At 46.8% G+C, this 20,314-nt stretch overlaps 1 protein-coding gene across 8 annotated transcripts in view; it reads right to left on the minus strand.

The window, feature by feature from the left end:
* Positions 1-20,314, minus strand: part of LOC121290772 (phosphorylase b kinase regulatory subunit alpha, liver isoform-like) — a 164,364-nt gene that overhangs the window by 88,471 nt on the left and 55,579 nt on the right. For all 8 annotated transcript variants that reach the window (XM_041211669.1, XM_041211673.1, XM_041211672.1 and 5 more), the window contains 4 exons: positions 12,896-12,991; positions 10,537-10,644; positions 3,916-3,994; positions 675-809 (listed from right to left, as the gene is read on the minus strand). In XM_041211669.1, the coding sequence (XP_041067603.1) occupies positions 675-809; positions 3,916-3,994; positions 10,537-10,644; positions 12,896-12,991 (418 nt within the window). The remainder of the gene's footprint in view (positions 1-674; positions 810-3,915; positions 3,995-10,536; positions 10,645-12,895; positions 12,992-20,314) is intronic.

Genomic DNA, 20,314 nt, shown 5'->3' on the forward strand with positions numbered 1-20,314 from the left:
GCAGTCCCGATGAAGAGGGGCCCGGACTCAGAGGTGGCATCACGGAGCCAAGCTGGCAGGGGAGTGAGGAGTTGGGGGCCAGGTTTGAGAAGCAAGATGGAGGGTAAAGGGGTTGTACCACCATGGAAGGGGGCGGTGCCTCCACAGGAGATCAGCCCCCCAACCTGCCCTCCACATTTGGCAGGTTCTGAATGGCATCAACCACCTACCTGCTGCAAGTAAAATGCCGGTGGGGGCGGTGTGTCCAATTAATTACTACGTAAGGACCTCAGTGGGCTAAGAGTAGGTGGAAAGGCCACCCGTTGGATTTTATGAACCCCTGCCTTCAAACCTGCCAGTGGGGGGAGGATAAAATCCAGCTCATACTGCCTCTCCTGAAGGTTATCAACAGAAATACTTTGCCATCCTGCTCCCATATTCCACATTCTCCAGCTTCAGGCCCAGAAAGTGAAGTCATGCAGGAGAAGGAGAATTCTGCATCTCAAAGGCAGGTCCCTCATCCTGTTCTCTTGCCTCTGGCCTTGAACCTAACTGAGCGCTTTCATTTTATTCATTCATGTGTCCATAGAAATCTGTCCCACAGTGTTTGACTGTGTAAACAGTTATTTAACTGACGTGACCAACACACAGTGATTGAACTGGTGTGAACAAAATGAGTTTTAAGCAGCACTTACCTAGTTTTGCATAGATGTGACTTAGAATTCTTCCTGGCTGTACCCTGATAGGAAGAACATCGCAAACACCGTCTACATGCAAGTTATGCTTTGCTAAAATGTTCTTTATCTTTTCTGTTTCTGCCAATATTGACACTATGCAACAAGAAAGAGACAATTAACCCCAGGAATGTTAATTCAGTTTGATTTTCTGTCAAAATATTTCCACAGCAAGGGCATATTGGTTGATTTTCAAATAGATTAGGAAGTGGTAGACTGAGGGAGATAATGCTAACAGCCTGTTTGCTCCTGTTTAAATTAAGCTGTTACCATTCCTACATCACCAACAGTACATTCATCAAATCCTGAAGGGCGAGGTACAGATAAAAAGCTGATTTGTTTTCTCAATCAGTGCTTCGTTAAGGAAATAACTTGCATTTATATAGCACCGGTCATGACCACAGGACAAGCCAAAGTGCTTTACAGCTGATGAAGTACTTTTGAAGTGCAGTTACTGTTCAAATGTGGGAAATATGGCAGGAAATTTGCACACAGCGAGCTCTCTAAAACTTAAACCTTCGACCAAGATTTTGGCCATCTGCCCTAATGTGTGTCCTTATGTCCCTCAGTGCTCATTTTTGCCTGATAACATTCCTGTCAAGCACCTTGGGACTGTTAATTGTTCGAGGTGCTACATAAATGCAAGCTTTTGTTGTTGTTGCATGATTGTATAAGAAAATGACTGGCTATTTATATTAAGTTAATCTTTTGTTTAAAACAATCAAAACCTATTTGTGCATTGATGCAAATGTTGTCCTTTAAGGAAACAAAAGTCAAGGTGAAATACTTCAACTTTCTCCAACCAAGTTCTAGAACAGAAAATATTGGTCCACACAGAACATCTCCCACTGTTCAAAAAATCATCTGCTTCCTTACTGGTTTGAAGATGCTGCGCTCCAGCCTCCCCCTCTGCTAGTTCACCTCTGTTGCATCTGATACCATGTTGTAGGAATGATATTAACATTTCCAATGTACAGCTTGGTTTTGAGATTCCTATAAGGCTGCTCTGGGGTGCAGGGGAATTCTCTTCATCTGGTTTCAAGGAAGTCAAGGGGGACAGGCAAGAGAGTGGCATTATGGTCACAATCAGACCTTACTGCAAGCTCGATGGGCTGAATGGCCTACTCCTGTTCCTATTTCTTATGATCTTGTGGCTCTCCAACTCTTTTCACCCTTCACCCTCCTCGACCACTCCACCACCTTCAACACATTAACCATTTCATCCTCTTCCTATTTCTTTCTTCTGGATTCAGCCTCCAGCACAGCATTTGTTCTTCCCTCCTCCAATAGTTTCTCCTGCCTACACAGTCAGCTGCGATGTAACCAGGGCTTATCCTCCATCACCTAATCTTCGACATTCACATGATGCCCATTATCATCAAGAAATGAGGTTCAGCTTTACTGCTGACGACACCCAGCATTAATTAGAAAGCTGTCCCTACTCACTGTAACTCTTTCGAGTACAAACCTGTTTCCATCTGTTCCTATTCAGATGAAGTTACATTGTTTCATAGTTTGCCATTGTGAGATTTGAACTCTTGATACTCTTTTGAGTAAACCTGTTTCCATCTGTTTCAGATGAAGTTACATTGTTTCATAGTTTGCCATTGCGAGATTTGAACTCTTGATCTTGGGGTTACAAACCCAGTACCATAACCACTTGGCTATTTAGGCCAAGCTTTTTCTACAAACACGTTTCCATCTGTTTTTTCAGATGAAGTTACATTGTTTGCCATTGTGAGATTTGAACTCTTGATCTTGGGGTTACAAACCCAGTACCATAACCACTTGGCTATTTAGGCCAAGCTTAACACGTTTCCATCTGTTTCAGATGAAGTTACATTGTTTCATAGTTTGCCATTGTGAGATTTGAACCCTTGATCTTGGGGTTACAAACCCAGTACCATAACCACTTGGCTATTTAGGCTAAGCAACTGTGGACACACATCAACATCTGAACGAGACTAAAATTCTCTCAGCTCGAATTTCCCCAAAACAGAACTCTTGCTTCATGGAGCCTCCAGGTCTCTAAATCTGACTCCATTATGGTCCCTCAGTCTGAGTTGGTAAGTGTGAATTTCCTGCTCCATCCTCCAACTCTGTAGCATTGGTCAACCACTCTCCACTCCTTCCCTATTGCTGCTGAAGCCTCAGTCCGCATCTTCATAACTTCAAGAACGTTCTTCTGGCCAGCCCATTGGACAGCACTCCATCAGTTTCAACTGGGGAGATGGTGGTGTAGTGGTAATGTCACTCTAGGGGCCCAGGTTCAAGTCCCACCATGGCAGCTGGTGGAATTTAAATTTATTTAATAAATAAGCTAGTGTCAGTAATGGTGACTATGAAATATCATCGATTGTTGTAAAAACCCATCTGGTTCACTAATGTACCTTTAGAGAAGGAAATCTACCATCCTTACCTGGTCTGGCCTACATGTGAGTCCAGATCTAGGGCAGACTCTTAACTGCCCTCTGAGATGGGTATGGCAATCTGCTAAGTTCAAGGGCAATTAGAAGTGGGTATCAAATGCTGGCCTTGCCAGTGATGCCCACACTCTACGAAAGGATAAAAGAGCTCATTCAAGACACAGAAGCATGCATCCACATGTGCTCCTTCAGCTACTACACACCTCCTCTCTGCATCTTGCTGTGTAGCTCCCTCCACGGGTGGAATGTTATGGCCCCCGTCATAGCAGGCACGGGGCCAGGAAATGCAGTGGGCCGTTCAAAAGTCCACTGACTTTGGTGGGACTGGAAAATCCCACTGGCGGGAGGGGCTGTGAAATTCCGCCCCGTGTCTCTAAAAACTCTCATCGAACCTTCTCTGCCACAATACTTTGGGAGGTCCCTGCCCAGCTTTCTCCATTGTTCTCTTCTTGCTCAGCACCCAAGCTTTTTGCCCTGACCCTCGAAGGGTTTTCCTCTGGGATGTGTAGAATGCTAAAGAAATGCAAGTTATTACTGGCCCCATCGAAACATGCAACAGTGAGCAGGTTACACCTTCGAGGTCACCGGCTGGTCTGATACTTGGTGTTATTAAAACATTTTGCTGAGAGGAAAATTTGATACATTTTTAAATAAATTTCCCTGCAAACAGGACAGTTTAAATAGGACATCAATTTTTCCCAGCAAGACCACTTTGCGCTATTGCAACGTTGAAGCTTTATCTTGGAGAATAGAATAATGATGGATATCTGACAGACCTTGCACCACAACATCAGGCCTGCCAATGGTCGACAATCTTCGGCTTAAAGGATCAATCTCCCCAGGGGCGAGAAATCCCTGCAAAACAAACCAAACCAATGGTAAAAATAAAGCACAACTGTCTGAAGGTGAGTGAACTACATCTGCTGCTCTGTCGTTGAAAAAGTGGTCAACATACCCTCAGCACGTTCCCACTCAAACACAAAGAGCCTTCATAGAAAATTACAAATGAGATTTGTTCCAAAGGTACTGGAAAATGAGCAACTGTCATGTCGAAAATAATTTCAAACCCTTATGGAATATTTAAAGCCTTCTTATAACTACCTAGCACAATTGATGGAAGTACCCCATAAATAGTTCCATCACAAATAGTTACTGAAATGTCTGCCAAGCCCACAGCCTAGCTCCTAAAGAATCGCTGGTATTACCACTAGAAAATCCTTCACCTTTAACTAAACCTAGTTTCGCAAAATGCTGCACTATTCCATTTCAACAAAGGAAAAATGGCTAAGACGCTAAAATATATTTTACCAATGTACTTTTCGAATCCAAACTATTTCAATTATACTTTACAAGTTTATTTACCTGCTTGTCGCACTGATAAATATTACATTTATCAAATGCCCTTCACAGTGAAATGTCTCAATGTGCTTAACACAATTAATAGCTTTTTTGTAATGCAGTGATGGTTTAGTATCGAAAAGTGACATCCACTCTGCATCAACAACAGTCCACAAGTAGTTAGAAGATGAGTGAACACTCGGCTACTTTGTTGCCTCACGTTTTCTTTCCTGCCCTCTTGAAATCAGAATGACTTTTGGCAAATGGCCTGTCACATGCTGCTTCAGAATAGAACACCTCAAAATGTAAAGAAAAACACCGCCTGTGTTGGTTCATGGATGGCCGGCCCCATCATTTTTAGAAACATTTTTATTGGTCTTTCATGCTTAGTCCAGTATGTACAAACGGAGATAGGATCTAGTTCACAAGTACGACCCCATTGCTAAGCTGTTGAAGACACCCAGTAAAGGAAAAAGCTGAAGCTGTTCAACATAGGTTTCTTTACAAAACCAAGTATAACTTAAATCCTGGCTACTTTTCCCTTCCACACAGTCTCCGCCAACACTGGTTTTTATACACATGCCCTAACCTTTCCCCAGTCACTATCAGCTGCTCTTCATCACAACCAGAGCATGCACCAATTGTCACAGCATTTGCAACATGAACACCCATCAGGGGAAGAGGTGGCTGGTTTCGAGGAGATGACGCTGGCTTGGCTTTGGGGTCACAGTGATCTGCTTTGCATCTCACCATGGCAGCTGTGGAATTTAAATTCAGTTAATGAATCTGGAATATAAAGCTAATCTCAGTAATGGTGACTATGGAACTATCATTGATTGTTATAAAAGCCCATCTGGTTCACTAATATCCTTTAGGGAAGGAAATCTGCCGTCCTTACCTGTTCTGGCTTACATGTGACTCCAGACCCACAGCAATGTGGTTGACTGTTAAACTGTCCTCTGAAATGGCCTAGCAAGCTACTCAGTTCAAGGGCAATTAGGGATGGGCAATAAATGCTGGCCTTGTCAATGACACCCACATCCCATGAAAGAATAAAGAATTTCAAAAGAGCTAAACTTAATACAAAGGCAGCAGACTTGGAATAGGTCAATTGATTAACCCAGCTGGATGGGGACATAGCTGATGCCTGAATATGACAGGCAGCTTTTAGACAGCAAACTGAACTGCATAAACACACACAGAAAGAAGGGTGTGTGGTGAGTGAATGACAAAGTGCATGGCTGCTCATGTACTAAGACAAACAAAAACCTTCTAACTAATTAAAAGTACCTAATGCCCAACAAAACAAAAGCAAGCACTATGAAGAGTTAAAGAAAACTAGTGCTGCTATCAGATCATCTAAGCAGTTAATGGAGATAGTAGGGACTGTGGTGATAAATGGGGAATTATTGCAGCGATGTCAAGGCCTGCAGGAACTTCAAAGATCATGGGCAGAATTTAACGCTTTCCCCGAAGGGAGGTGGAGGTGGGGTTGGGTGGGAGGGTGGAGGAGGTTAGGGGTTGGGGGGGACGGTGTGCCCTTATAATTGGGCAGCAAGGTGCGGGGTGGAGGACTATCACTTTCCCAACTCCCTCACCGATTAAGGTCCAAGGCAGGATGGGTGAAGAACGGCCTTCCCACCCGGAAGCCAACTGAGCCTCTTCAGTGGCCATCCTGACTAGTGTGCCTACATCCTGGCGGTGGAGTGGAGTGGGGTGGCGGGGGGGGGGGCCCTCCTACTTGGGCAGCCAAACCCAACAGAGAGCCCTTCAGCAGCCAGGGCCGTCCACAAGTGAAGACCCCTGCCGGCCCTTAAAAGTAACGCCCCTTGGCAGGCCTCCCCAACTGGCCCTGGTGAGCCTGCCTCACCTACCTTCACTCCAGGCTCCAGCCATGATCCTGCAGCCTGGGCCACAGTCCCTACTATCTCCATTAACTGCTTAGATGATCTGATAGCAGCACTAGTTTTCTTTAACTCTTCATAGTGCTTGCTTTTGTTTTGTTGGGCATTAGGCACTTTTAATTAGTTAGAAGGTTTTTGTTTGTCTTAGTACATGAGCAGCCATGCACTTTGTCATTCACTCACCACACACCCTTCTTTCTGTGTGTGTTTATGCAGTTCAATTTGCTGTCTAAAAGCTGCCTGTCATATTCAGGCATCAGCTATGTCCCTCTAGTGACCACAGCTCCTGGTGGTGCTGCTGGTACTGGAGAGCTGCCAGCCTCTTTGGCCGGCTCTCGAAGGCAGGAAATTTCTTCTGACCATGATGAGGACCCCAACACCGGCCAGGCAAGTGCCTGATTGGCATTAAATCAAGTCAGGAGGAGCTCAGGATGACCATGATGGGGTCGTCACTGGCTCTGTGGCTGTTGGACAGGCCCACCACTGTGAGCATTAAGTTCCGCCCCATATTGGGTGACTGAGAGATTCTAAGGGACGGGTTAGAATGGACCCTGAGGGTATAGCAGATATCCCAAACCAATACAATCAAAGACAAACTAAAACTGTTCTGTGGGGAGGCTAACAATTACATTGTTGAAATTAAAATAGGTGAAGGTATAATTTTTGAAAAATATAAAGGAGTTTAGAGTAGGTTGGGCTGCCAGCCTGGACGATATCCATTGAGAGTCCTTATGGAGATGGGAAAGGGACTGTGAGTGTGTTTGCTGGCATTGGTGACTGTTCTCTCAGAATGGAAGGAAGCCAGCAATGGGAGATAGCCCAGAACACACCTGTTAGCTTGAAGCCTGAAATGGGAAATATTGTGGAGGGAATCATCAGTGATGGTCTACAACAACATTTAGACAGAGAAAACTTCATCAAAGGCACCCTATAAGCTGTCAGGAAAGAAAAGCCTGTCTTACTAATCAGATTGAGGATTTTGGAGAAGATATGCTCAATGCATGAGGGTAGATGTTGGCTCCCCAGACCTTCAGAAAGCTCCTGCTACTGGCGCTCTAGAAGATTGAATCTTGTGGAATTAGTGGCTGTGTGCTGGGCGGGTTGTGAATTCAAAGAGCGCATGGGTGAACTGCAACAATTGTTTATTCCCGTCTGGTGCAAAGGTAAAACAGGAAAGGTGGCCAAACCATGGCTTACAAGGGAAATTAGAGATAGGATTAGATGCAAGGAAGAGGCATACAAATTGGCCAGAAAAAACAACAGACCTGAGGATTGGGAGCAGTTTAGAATTCAGCAAAGGAGGACCAAGGTATTGATTAAGAAGGGGAAAATAGAGTACGAGAGTAAGCTTACAGGGAACATAAAAACTGACTGTAAAAGTTTCTATAGGTATGTGAAGAGGAAAAGATTGGTGAAGACAAATGTAGGTCCCTTACAGTCAGAAACAGGGGAATTTATAATGGGGAACAAAGAAATGGCTGACCAACTAAACACATACTTTGGTTCTGTCTTCGCAAAGGAGGACACAAATAACATACCAGAAATGTTGGGGAACACAGGATTTAATGAGAGGGAGGAACGGAAAGAAATAGTATTAGTAGGGAAATGGTGTTGCGGAAATTGATGGGATTGAAGGCCGATAAATGCCCAGGACCTGATAATCCACATTAAGGAAGTGGCCCTAGAAATAGTGGATGTATTGGTGGTCATCTCCCGAGATTCTATAGACTCTGGAACAGTTCCTACAGATTGGAGGGTAGCTAACGTAACACCACTATTTAAAAATGGAGGCAGAGAGAAAACAGGGAATTATAGACCAGTCAGTCTGACATTGGTAGTGGGGAAAATTCTAGAGTCCATTATAAAAGATTTAATAGCTGAGCATGTAGAAAACAGTGGCAGAGTCAGACAGAGTCAGCATGGATTTACGAAAGGGAAATCATGCTTGACAAATCTACTGGAATTTTTCAAGGATGTAACTGGTAGAGTTGATGAGGGGGAGCCAGTGGATGTGGTTTATTCGGACGTTCAGGAGACTTTCAACAAAGTCCCCCTTAAGAGATTAACGTGTAAAATTAATGTGCATGGGATTGGGGGTAGTGTATTGAGATGGATAAAAAGTTAGTTGGCAGACAGGAAACAAAGAGTAGGAATAAATGGGTCTTTTTCCGAATGGCAGGCAGTGCCTGGTGAGGTACCGCAGGGATCGGTGCTGGGACCCCAGTTGTTCACAATATATATTAATGATTTAGATGAGGAAATAAACGTAATTTCTCCAAATTTGCAGATGACACAAAGCTCGGTGGGAGGGTGAGCTGTAAGGAGGATGCAGAGATGATTCAGTGTGATTTGGACAAGCTGAGTGAGTGGGCAAATGCATGGCAGATGCAGTATAATGTGGATAAATGTGAGGTTATCCAATTTGGTAGCAAAAACAGGAACACAGATTATTATCTGAATGGCTATAAATTGAGAGAGGGGAATGTGCAATGAGACCTGGGTGTCCTTGTACACCAGTCACTGAAGGTAAGCATGCAGGTGCAGCAGGCGGTAAAGAAGGCAAATGGTATGTTGGCCTTCATAGCGAGAGGATTCGAGTACAGGAACAGGGATATCTTGCTGCAACTGTACAGGGCCTTGGTGAGACCACACCTGGAATATTGTGTGCAGTTTTGGTCTCCTTATCTGAGGAAGGATGTACTTGCTATAGAGGGAGTGCAGCGAAGGTTTACCAGACTGATTCCTGGGATGGTGAGAATGACACATGAGGAGAGATTGAGTTGGTTAGGATTATATTTGCTGGAGTTCAGAAGAATGAGGGGGGATTTCATAGAAACCTATAAAATTCTAACAGGACTAGACAGGGTAGTTGCAGGAAGGATATTCCCGATGGTGGGGGGGTCCAGAACCAGGGTTCACAGTCTGAGGATATGGGGCATACCAACTAGGACTGAGATGAGGAGAAATTTCTTCACCCAGAGAGTGGTGAGCCTGTGGAATTCGCTATCACAGAAAATAGTTGAGGCCAAAACATTGTATGTTTTCAAGAAGGAGTTAGATATAGCTCTTGGGGTGAAAGGGATCATAGGATATGGGGAGAAAGTGGGAGCAGGCTATTGAGTTGGATGATCAGCCATGATCATAATGAATGGCGAAGCAGGTTCAAAAGGCCGAATGGTCTACTCCTGCTCCTAGTTTCTATGTTTACATGTGCTGAATGGTGGCTGGGTGCTCTGAATGGATTTGTATTTGGTTGGAGACTGGTTCCCAGTGCCTTCCCACAGGGAGTGGCATTAAGACCTTTGTAATTTACCATCTCCATTCATGGTTTAGATGTTGGGGAATGGCCCCCAGGTTTTTGATGATCCCAAGTTATAAGCGAGAGCTAGCACTGAGGATGCTCCACTAATGCAAGCAATGAGCTGGGGGAAGGACAGCTTTAGGCCAAATTACAGTTAACTGAGTACAATGTAATGTGGGTGGGCAGGCCAAATATACTGACACACTACAGGGGAAAGACCAAAGCCAGTGGTGAAAAGAGGAATAGCTTGGGGACCTTGTGCTCTGAAGGTTTGTGGTTGATGCTGTGAAGCTCCAGACAAAGTGCGAATAAGCAGCATTAATTGATATCACCCAGAGAGTGACTCCAGCTCTTTATGATGTTTAGTGAAATCATTAACGTATTTACAATATCAGTAACCATAGTGCACTGAAAACACTTCCCACCAAGAAATGGAAACCACAAATACACAAAGCAGCTTTTAGTTTGTGCAATGGATAAAATAAATAATGCATAACAAGAAGGAGACCCGTTTAACAGGAACATTATTTTGTACATTAAGTGTGTGAATTGGGTACTACCATCAGGAGGTAACTTTTTGCCTGGATTAGTTTACCTGTGTATATATTAATCCAAACTGTGTTAAAATATGTATGATGTACGATGAATGCTATATCTGATCGCCTACGCTCACCTTGACCTTCACCTCATGATGGACGTTCATAGTTTGATGAGGTTGTTTCAGAGGGTGGCACATGTTGATTATGAACAAATTGTGAACTGTTGCTTTGGTTGAACCATGGCTGCTGGGTGCCACGTGCACTGAAAGACTACTACTGGCCCAACGTTATTACTGTGCTTTGATTGGTGCGTACCTCAGCCAGGAGAGTCCCGAGGATATATAAAGATTGCCCCCACATGTGAGGCAATTTTCCTTTCACAGTTCTGTCCACGGTATGTGGGTTCTTATATTCTTCATCCACCTGGAAACAACAAGCATTAGGTTTATGTTAGATTAGAATCTAATCCAATAGGTTCAAAACCCACCACAGCAGCTGGTGGAATTTAAATTTAATTAATAAAATCTGAAGGGTAAAGCTAGTCTCAGTAATGGTGACCGTGAAACCATTGCCAATTATCATAAAAACCATCTGGTTCATTAATATCCTTTAGGGAAGGAAATCTGCCGTCCTTACCTGGTCTGGCCTACATGTGACTCCAGACCCACAGCAATGTGGTTGACTCTTAACTGCCCTCTGAAATGGCCTAGTAAGCCACTCAGTTCAAGGGCAATTAGGGATGGGCAACACATGCTGGTTTTGCCAGTGACACCCATATCCCATGAAAGAATTTTAAAAACACCCAAGATGGGAATTCACCAAAATTGAACTCAAACATTTTCCCTGTGGCCATCAACAATGACAATCCTGGCAAATCACTTCATAAACATAGGAATTTATTAAAAGTCTTCGTACTTTGCTGGAAACCTTTAGCTATCTGCTGCCTATGATGTAACAATGCAGAGTGGGAATGAGCCATTAACTGCATGTGTTAAAAGCTTCCTGAGTAAGCACAATGTGGAATGTAACAGTGAGATAGGAGGCCCCAGTTCCAAACTCTAATCCATACTGAGGCAGCACTACAGATAGTGTCAGCAGCCCTGAGTCAGAGGGAGTGAATAGAAAGTCAGTGAGATATCAGGGTCCCAGATAATGACCAGTGACCACCCCCTTACTGGAGGTTACAGGGGTGGATGGCTGAGAGCAAGTCTGCCTGTAGCCAGGGCTGCCATACTTGACACTTACCAACTAATGTCACCCAGGCTCATGGAGGAGGAATAAGAGGCCACCTATTCCTGCGAAAATAGGTTTAAATTTGGTAAGAGATGCAAAGGGATCTTGGGGTACAGGTCCTCTTTTCATGCAGGGAGAGTCTGGACTATTGTGGAGGTGTACTAATATACTCAGTTGCTCAAATGGATTATCAAACTGCTTCTGGAACACAAGAACAGGAGGAGGTCATTCAGTCCCTTGAGCCACTTCTGCCAATGCAACAGATCATGTCTGATCTGTATCTCAACTCCATCCACAGGCCTTGGTTCCACTATCCTGGATATGCTCATCCAACAAAAAAAATCATCAACCGCTGTCTTGAAAACTTCAATCGAGCCTCAGGAGAGAGGGAACTCCAGATGTCACTAGCCTTGTGGAAACAGCTTCCTGGCTTCACTCCTGAACAGCCAGTTCTTTCCTCTGGATGGAGCCACCAGAGGAAATGATTTATCCATTGAATATCTCCATCGAACCACATTATCATTTTAAAGTTGATTTTTTATAGATGGATCACTGTGGCACAGAGGGATTTTCTTCCCTTCCCGGCCCTCACAGCCCACAGGTGTTCCTTCATCTCTCTCCCTAACTTTCCCAATTCACAGAGTCAGTCTTCTCTCCCCACCTTCACCTCATGGTCTCACTCTTCTGCCTCTGCCCAATTTATGTTGCCAATCTCATGCCATCCTCCCACCGTCAGTTAACAATGGAGCCCTTCAAACCCTGTTCCTCTCAGATCAAACTCTCCACCTCCCATAAACAGGTCATGTTGGCATAAACCGGCACTCCTTGTGGTGTGCCTGGCTCTTGCCTGCTGATTCTACTCTGGGGTGTCAGGGTTGTGGGGGGACGTTGCAAGCTGGGGATAAACGTTTCCTCAGGAGAATATCTGCCCACAGCGCCTCACAGTGATGGCAGACATTCATGTCCTGGAGCAGTAACAGCGTACGGCAGTGCCCAGCAACAGTGTGGTGCCTACAATCCAGCTAACTTTCATCTGTAAATACTCACCCTCAAACCCCTAGCTCTCTGTGTTAAATGTAGATGATTGACACATGACTGACAAGCTTGGCTGAAATTTTCTGCACTGTTTGGCATTATTGCATGGGCAGATATGCCAATTGCAAAGAGTGGCAAGATTCTGCAGATTAAATCAGCTACTCCCACACAAACGACAATTACAATCAAAAAATTAAAGAGTCTTAACTGGTACAATGGAAGTAATTTTCAGGTCAATTAAATAAAGTAACATATCCAATATCTGTTGCTTAGAAAACATCACTGTCAACTCAAACATAAATTTATGAGACCGTATATTATTAGTTAAAATTCTAGTGTAGTGTTCTACATTAGCTACATGTTGTTACGGTTTATAATTTATAATGAAGGGTTTTCAATGTCTGACCTTTTCAGCAGGAACAGCGTATAGCTCTGGGACCAGACGTATGCCATTCTGTTCTCTTATAAGGATTTCTTCCAGGGTCTCTCTGTACTCTTCAATCTGGAACAACATTTAAAGAAAGAGTGAAAAGAGAGAGGGGGTTTGCATTGTGACAGAGTTTTTCACACCTTCAGGAAACCTCTCAAAGCGTCTTGCTGCCAATGAGGTACTTTTTCAGAACTCTAATCTCTGTAGGTCTGTTATAATGTCAAAATACAGAATATTTTCCCCAGAATGTTTCACACTCTCTCAGAAAAATATAGATTTTTTTTTTGCTAAATAGGACTTCTGCCCAGAGAATGACGATTTGCTTCATCCGATGAAAACCGCACAATGAAATGGAAACAGAACAGTTCTGGATAAAGGCTAATTATTGCTATTTTAGGTGAGGCATTAACCTACTTAAATACATACTGCTGAAATAGTGCACGGAGGGACTGCATGTTAAACTTATGGCCTACAGCATTAGTTTCAGGTCTGACACATGAGCTTCATGTAGGAAATCCGTACAATTCAGGGCCACAGCTTGATAGCAGAGTGATTTTTACTTGTACCATTGTGTTTGCTGGTCATATTCACTGGAAGTTAACAAGGCTTGCTGCTTGTTTGCTCCATATTCACATGCTATGGAAGATGAAGATGATCTTTTGGCCCATTTTGATTGCGCCACCTCAAGGCTCAACCAATCTTCCTGGCTTCCATTGTTAAAGTCCCCTTTATGTACATTTCCAGGTGCTCATTCTAAATATCCTCTTAACCTGCTGCCTAAATATTATTGGAAATGTGATAGTGAGCTAGCTTTCTGCAGGTCCTAAATCCTCAGATCCAACCTTGCAAGGATTTACCTTCACAGTTACGGATCTGGGCTTGGGATCCGCCATAAGCAACAGTCGTACAGAGAGAATCAGAGGGCACAGAAGGAGACCATTCAGCCCATCATGCCTCTGTTAGCTTTGTGAAAGTACTGCCAATGGCTCCCATCCCCTGCCCATTCACAAGGCTTTTTGTGAAATAATTTCTCCCTCTAGTTCTTTTGCCAACCTATGACATCTGGTTACCACCCCGCTCGCCAAAGGTAACATTTTCTTCCTATTTGCTTGATCAGAATTTTTGAATATATGTCTATTTCCATCTCTCTCCCCCCTCAGGTACCATGCCATAAGAGGGTGTTGGTGTCTTGCTCTGCAGGCATGAAGCATCTTTGTTCATCCAGTTTGCGAGGCTCCTTAATAAACTGAGATCTTCTAACAGTCTGTATACATATGTAATTCCTCAATAACTGATGGTCCTGCACAGCGGGAAGCGAGACCGTGCAGGCTTTCAGGGGGTGAGGAACTAATGGGCAAAGATCAAAGGTAGAATTTAATATCTCCCCCCCGCCCCCCCCAACTCCCCAGAGGTGGGTTTGGAGGCAGCATGGCATGGGCAGGAGATACTGCCACCTTCCCGCCTCTCTCTGATGATGTACCAGGCAGAAGACTTGCGGGCAGCCTGCCAGGACACCAGCTGAGGCCCTTAAGTGGCCACTTAAGGATCTCACCCTGCAGCCGCTGGTATTTAACCAGCAGTGGGCACGGGACGGCATTCAGTGGCCATCCACCAAACCCTGTCACATTTTCCAGCAGTCTAATTGGTGAGGGCTAGGGGTGGGGTGAGAAGGGGGAATTCCTCATTGTCAAGCACTCTGTGCCTGATCCAGGGTCCTGAGATTGGGAAGGGCTGGGGACTTCCACTGCCCTTACGGTCAACCCCCACCCCACCCCACTGATGACCATTTCCCCCTCCCTGTGACTCCCATCCTGCCCCATTTACCTGACTCCACAGGATCCATCACCGATCCTCTGGGCATGCCCCCCTGCAATACCCACAGTAGCCACCTCTCCCAGTGGCGCCAGCAATGCTGCAGAGTTGCCGGCCTCTACTTGGTCCAGGGGCAGGATATCCGCCCCAGACACGCAGTGCAGCAATTAAATGACACCTCGGGGAACCGTGAACCCCAGAGTCAGGGTTCCCATTACCAGTTAGGAACTTAATTCCACGAGGGCTCCTGAAGATCGGGTCAGCAGCGGTACTACCAGGTTCCACAGTGAATGACAGGACCCCACCATCCACGTTAAATTTCGCCCCGTCAGAGCATGCCGGCTTAAATTAGTTTAAAATCATATGTTCTTTCATTATTCTTACAATTTCATTGTTAATCCCTCTGTCAACGTTTACAATGGAAACTGCCTATGTAAACTTGTCACACTATGATGCCATCCTCCCACCAGTAGTGGTGCTATAACATCTCAGCTGTGCAAATCTCCTGCAGAGAAACCACTCTGATTCACAAATCACCCTGAATTTGATTTAACCATGAATACTATGACATAATCAGAGTATTTATACTGACTTTTACTAAATCAATTCGTCTGTTTGCAGTGGCTCTTAAAAGGCAGGCAGAATGCAGAAAAACTTGAACAGCAGTCTCAGGCTAACGTAGGTTGATGGTTATTTTCATCAGTGATAAAGGAAGCAGTTACATGTGTCAGCTTCATCACTGTGATCACAACAGCAGGAAACATTGTTCCTACTGGGCTCCACCAATGGGTGATGTGAGTTTTGTTGCTCCTTTCCTGAGATCAATGTTTTGTTTTAAAATGTTTGCAAGGTGCTTGTTCAACTGCCAGTCACCTACGATGCTCGCTGGCATCTTCCCATCTGGCACAATGTTCTTCTCTCTTGAGTTGTCACATTCTTTCTTCTCATTTGCAGCCTTGAGATCGGTCTGGTGAGCCAGCTGTCTGAGTGTTTGTACTAATCGTTACTACAGCCAGCTCTGCCACTTCAACTTTACACCTCAGGCAATTTACTGCCATCAGGGCAACACACAGTCTGCAATGCACTGTTTACTCTTCAGTTTGTCACAGAATCAACAAACTGTACCAGCCCGTGCAGTGAGGGCACCCCAGAGACAGACCCACTGAAACCCTTGATAGCCCAATGATTCAGTTAACTTGGTTATCTTGGTAAAATATCATTCCCTAATCCTAAAATCAAGAGATTTTACACTATGGGTGTCACGTTACATTTTAGCAGGTTGAAAATTTCCCGGGAGCTGAACCCAGTGTGATCCCCACCCACCCGGGAGCAGTACGCAGTGCGACTGACCTTCACCCTCCTCTGAGAACTGTACCCAGTGTGACGGATCCCCACCGTCACCCTGGAGCTGTACCGAGTGCGGCTGACCCTCACACTTCCCTGAGAGCTGTGCCCAGTGCGGCTGACCCTCAACCTCGCCCGGGAGCTGTACCCAGTGTGACCGACCTTCAACCTCGCCCGGGAGCTGTACCCAGTGTGACTGATCCTCACCCTCATCCGGGAGCTGTACCCAGTGTGACAGACCCTCACCCTCGTCTGGGAGCTGTACCCAGTGTGACTGACCCTCACCCTCGTCTGGGACTTGTACCCAGTGTGACTGACCCTCACCCTCCCCTGAGAGCTGTACCTAGTGTGATTGACCCTCACCCTCCCCTGAGAGCTGTACCCAGTGCGATTGACCCTCACCCTCGCCCGGGAGCAGTACCCAGTGTGACTGATCCTTACCCTCCCTTGAGAGCTATACCCAGTTTGACTGACCCTCACCCTCGCCCAGGAGCTTACCCAGTGTGACTGACCGTCACCCTGCCCTGAGAGCTGTACCCAGTGTGACTGACCCTCACCCTCGCCCGGGAGCTGTACCCAGTGTGACTGACCCTCACCATTCCCTGAGAGCTGTACCCAGTGTGACTGACCCTCCCCATTCCCTGAGAGCTGTACCCAGTGTGACTGACCCTCACCCTCGACTGGGAGCTGTACCCACTGTGATCCACACCCACCCTCGCCCGGGAGCTATACCCAGTGTGATCTACACCCACCCTCGCCCGGGAGCTGTACCAGTGTGATCTACACTCCCCTCGCTCGAGTGCTGTACCCAGTGTGATACACACCCACCCTCTCCCGGGAGGTGCACCCAGTGTGATCCACACCCACCCTCTCCCGGGAGGTGCACCCAGTGTGATCCACACCGACCCTCGCCGGGGAGCTGTACCCAGGATGATCCACATCCACCCTCGCCTGGGATCTCTACCCAGGGTGATCCACACACACCCTCGCCCGGGAGTTGCACCCAGTGTGATCCACAACCACCCTCGCCCGGGAGCTCTACCCAGTGTGATCCACACCCACCCTCGCCCGAGAGCTGCAGCCAGTGTGATCCACACCCACTCTCACCTGGGAGCTGTACCCAGTGTGATCTACACCCACCCTCGCCTGGGAGCTGCACCCAGTGTGATCCACACCCACTCTCGCCCGGGAGCTATACCCAGGGTGATCCACACCCACCCTCGCCCGGGAGCTATACCCAGGGTGATCCACACCCACCCTCGCCCGGGAGCTGTACCCAGTGTGATCTACACCCACCCTCGCTCGGGACCTGTACCCAGGGTGATCCACACCTACCCTTGCCCGGGAGCTATACCCAGGGTGATCCACACCCACCCTCGCCCGGGAGCTATACCCAGCGTGATCTACACCCACCCTCGCCCGGGAGCTGTACCCAGTGTGATCTACACCCACCCTCGTCCGGGAGCTGTACCCAGTGTGATCTACACCCACTCTCACTCGGGACCTGTACCCAGTGTGACCAACCCTCACCCTTGCCCGGGACCTGTACCAAGTGTGACTGACCCTCACCCGGGAGCTGGAGCCAGTGTGACTGACCCTCACCCTCCCCTGTGTGCTGTACCCATTGCAACTGACCCTCACCCTCCCCTATGAGCTGTACCCAGTGCAACTGACCCTTACCCACCCTGAGAGCTGTTCCCAGTGTGACAGACCCTCACCCTCCCCTAAGAGCTGTACCATGTGACTGACCCTCACCCTCCCCTGTGCGCTGTACCCATTGCAACTGACCCTCACCCTCCCCTGAGAGCTGTACCCAGTGTGACTGTCCCTTACCCTCCCCTGAGAGCTATACCAGTGTGACTGACCCTCACCCTTCCCTGACAGCTGTACCCAGTGTGACTGACCCTCACCCTTCCCTGACAGCTGTACCCAGTGTGACTGACCCTCACCCTTCCCTGACAGCTGTACCCAGTGTGACTGACCCTCACCCTTCCCTGACAGCTGTACCCAGTGTGACTGACGCTCACTCTCGCCCGGGAGCTACACCCAGTGTGACTGACCCTCATCCTCGCTCGAGAGCTACACCCAGTGTGACTGACCCTCATCCTCGCTCGAGAGCTACACCCAGTGTGACTGATCCTCAACCTCGCTCGAGAGCTACACCCAGTGTGACTGACCCTCAACCTCGCTCGAGAGCTGTACCCAGTGTGACTGACGCTCACTCTCGCCCGGGAGCTACACCCAGTGTGACTGACCCTCATCCTCGCTCGAGAGCTACACCCAGTGTGACTGACCCTCAACCTCGCTCGAGAGCTACACCCAGTGTGACTGACCCTGAACCTCGCTCGAGAGCTACACCCAGCGTGACTGACCCTCATCCTCGCTCGAGAGCTACACCTAGCGTGACTGACCCTCACCCTCGCCTGGGAACTGTGCCCAGTGGTGAAACATTCTCCTCATGCTGCCTTCAGTTTTTACCTGCTCAAACTGCCCTTCAGGCAGCAGCGTCTCAAAACCTTGTCGGCCTAGTCCTTCTTTAGACATCCACATCAGAGTCTGTTTGTTATTTGAGCTGGTGGCCCAGGAAGCTAAGCGATTATGGCCTTTCACCCAGCGGAGGCCAATGGCAAGAGTTTGGACCAGAAGAGGACCAAGGAAGTTATTTCATTTTAACTTCTTTTCAAAAAAAAAACTCTCCTTATGTGACTCTGAATCTCACTCCATATCACTTACTAGAGTGCCAGAGGCTGATTGGTCAGTCCCTGCTGTTGTCATCCTGTGTGGACATCTGACCAGTTGGGTGCAGGCATGTCCTAAGGGATAAAATCACCCACACCTCTGGCAGCCATGGTCAGCATGGTTTGGCCCACTGTTAGATTCCCACACTGAATTCAAACCAGGGTTTGGTAGACCTGGTGCTCATGACACCCAACCAATGCAATGATTAACAAAGTCAGCATAATGCTAAATGACATCTCAGTAGAGTACAAGTCATTTGAAGCCACGTGCAATTTGTACACAGCTCTGGTCAGACCACACCCGGAGTACTTGGCCCAGTTGTGGTCAGAAACATGCGGCCATCATTCAAGCACTGGAGACAACGCTGAGAATATCCACAAGGCTGATTCTGAGCTGAACTCTACCAAGTTACATGGAAAACTTGAGCAATGAAGTTCAACAGGGCACAGTGTGGAGAGGGAAGGTGGTAAGTATAATGAGCAGTCAACCAAATCAGTTTACATCCCCTTGAGAGGAGACACCCTACAGGTGACTCTCCACAGCATACAAGAATATAACAATTACAGAAAAGGTTTTTTTTCTATTATTCATTCATTGGATGTGGGCTTCAGTGGCTGGGCCAACATTTACTGCCCATCCCTAACTGCCCTTGAGAAGGTGGTGATGAGCTGCCTTCTTGAGCCGCTGTAGCCCATTTGGTGTAGGTACACCCACAGTGCTGTTAGGGAGGGAGTTCCAGGATTTTGACCCAGTGACAGTGAAGGAACGGTGATATATTTCCAAGTGAGTGACTTGGAGGGGAACTTCCAGGTGGTGGTGTCCCCATGTGTCTGCTGCCCTTGTCCTTATGGATGGTAATGGTCGTGGGTTTGGCAGGTGCTGCCTAATGAGCCTTGGTGAATTCCTGCAGTACATCTTATAGATGGTACACTCTGCTGCTACTGTGCATCGGTGGTGGAAGAAGTGAATGTTTGTGGATGTGGTGCCAATCAAGTGGGCTGCTTTGTCCTGGATGGTGTCAAGCTTCTTGAGTGTTATTGGAGCTGCACTCATCCAGGCAAGTGGGAAGTATTCCATCACACTCCTGAATTGTGCCTTGTAATTGGTAGACAGGCTGTGGGGAGTCAGGAGATGGGTTACTTGTCACAGGATTCCTCGTCTCTGACCTGCTCTTGTAGCCACAGTATTTATATGGCGAGTCCAGTTCAGTTTCTGGTCAATGGTAACCCCCAGAATGTTGATAGTGGGGTATTTAGTGATGGTATTGTCATTGAACATCAAGGGGCAATGGTTATATTCTCTCTTGTTGGAGATGGTCATCGCCTGACACTTGTACAGTGTGAATGTTACTTGCCACTTGTCAGCCCAAGCCTGGATATTGTCCAGGTCTTGCTGCATTTGGACATGGACTGCTTCAGAGTCTGAGAAGTTGAAAATGGTGCTGAACATTGTTCAATCATCAGCGAACATCCCCACTTCTGACCTTATGATAGAAGAAAG

Source organism: Carcharodon carcharias, chromosome 18 (genome assembly GCF_017639515.1).
Source record: "Carcharodon carcharias isolate sCarCar2 chromosome 18, sCarCar2.pri, whole genome shotgun sequence".
NCBI lineage: Eukaryota > Metazoa > Chordata > Chondrichthyes > Lamniformes > Lamnidae > Carcharodon > Carcharodon carcharias.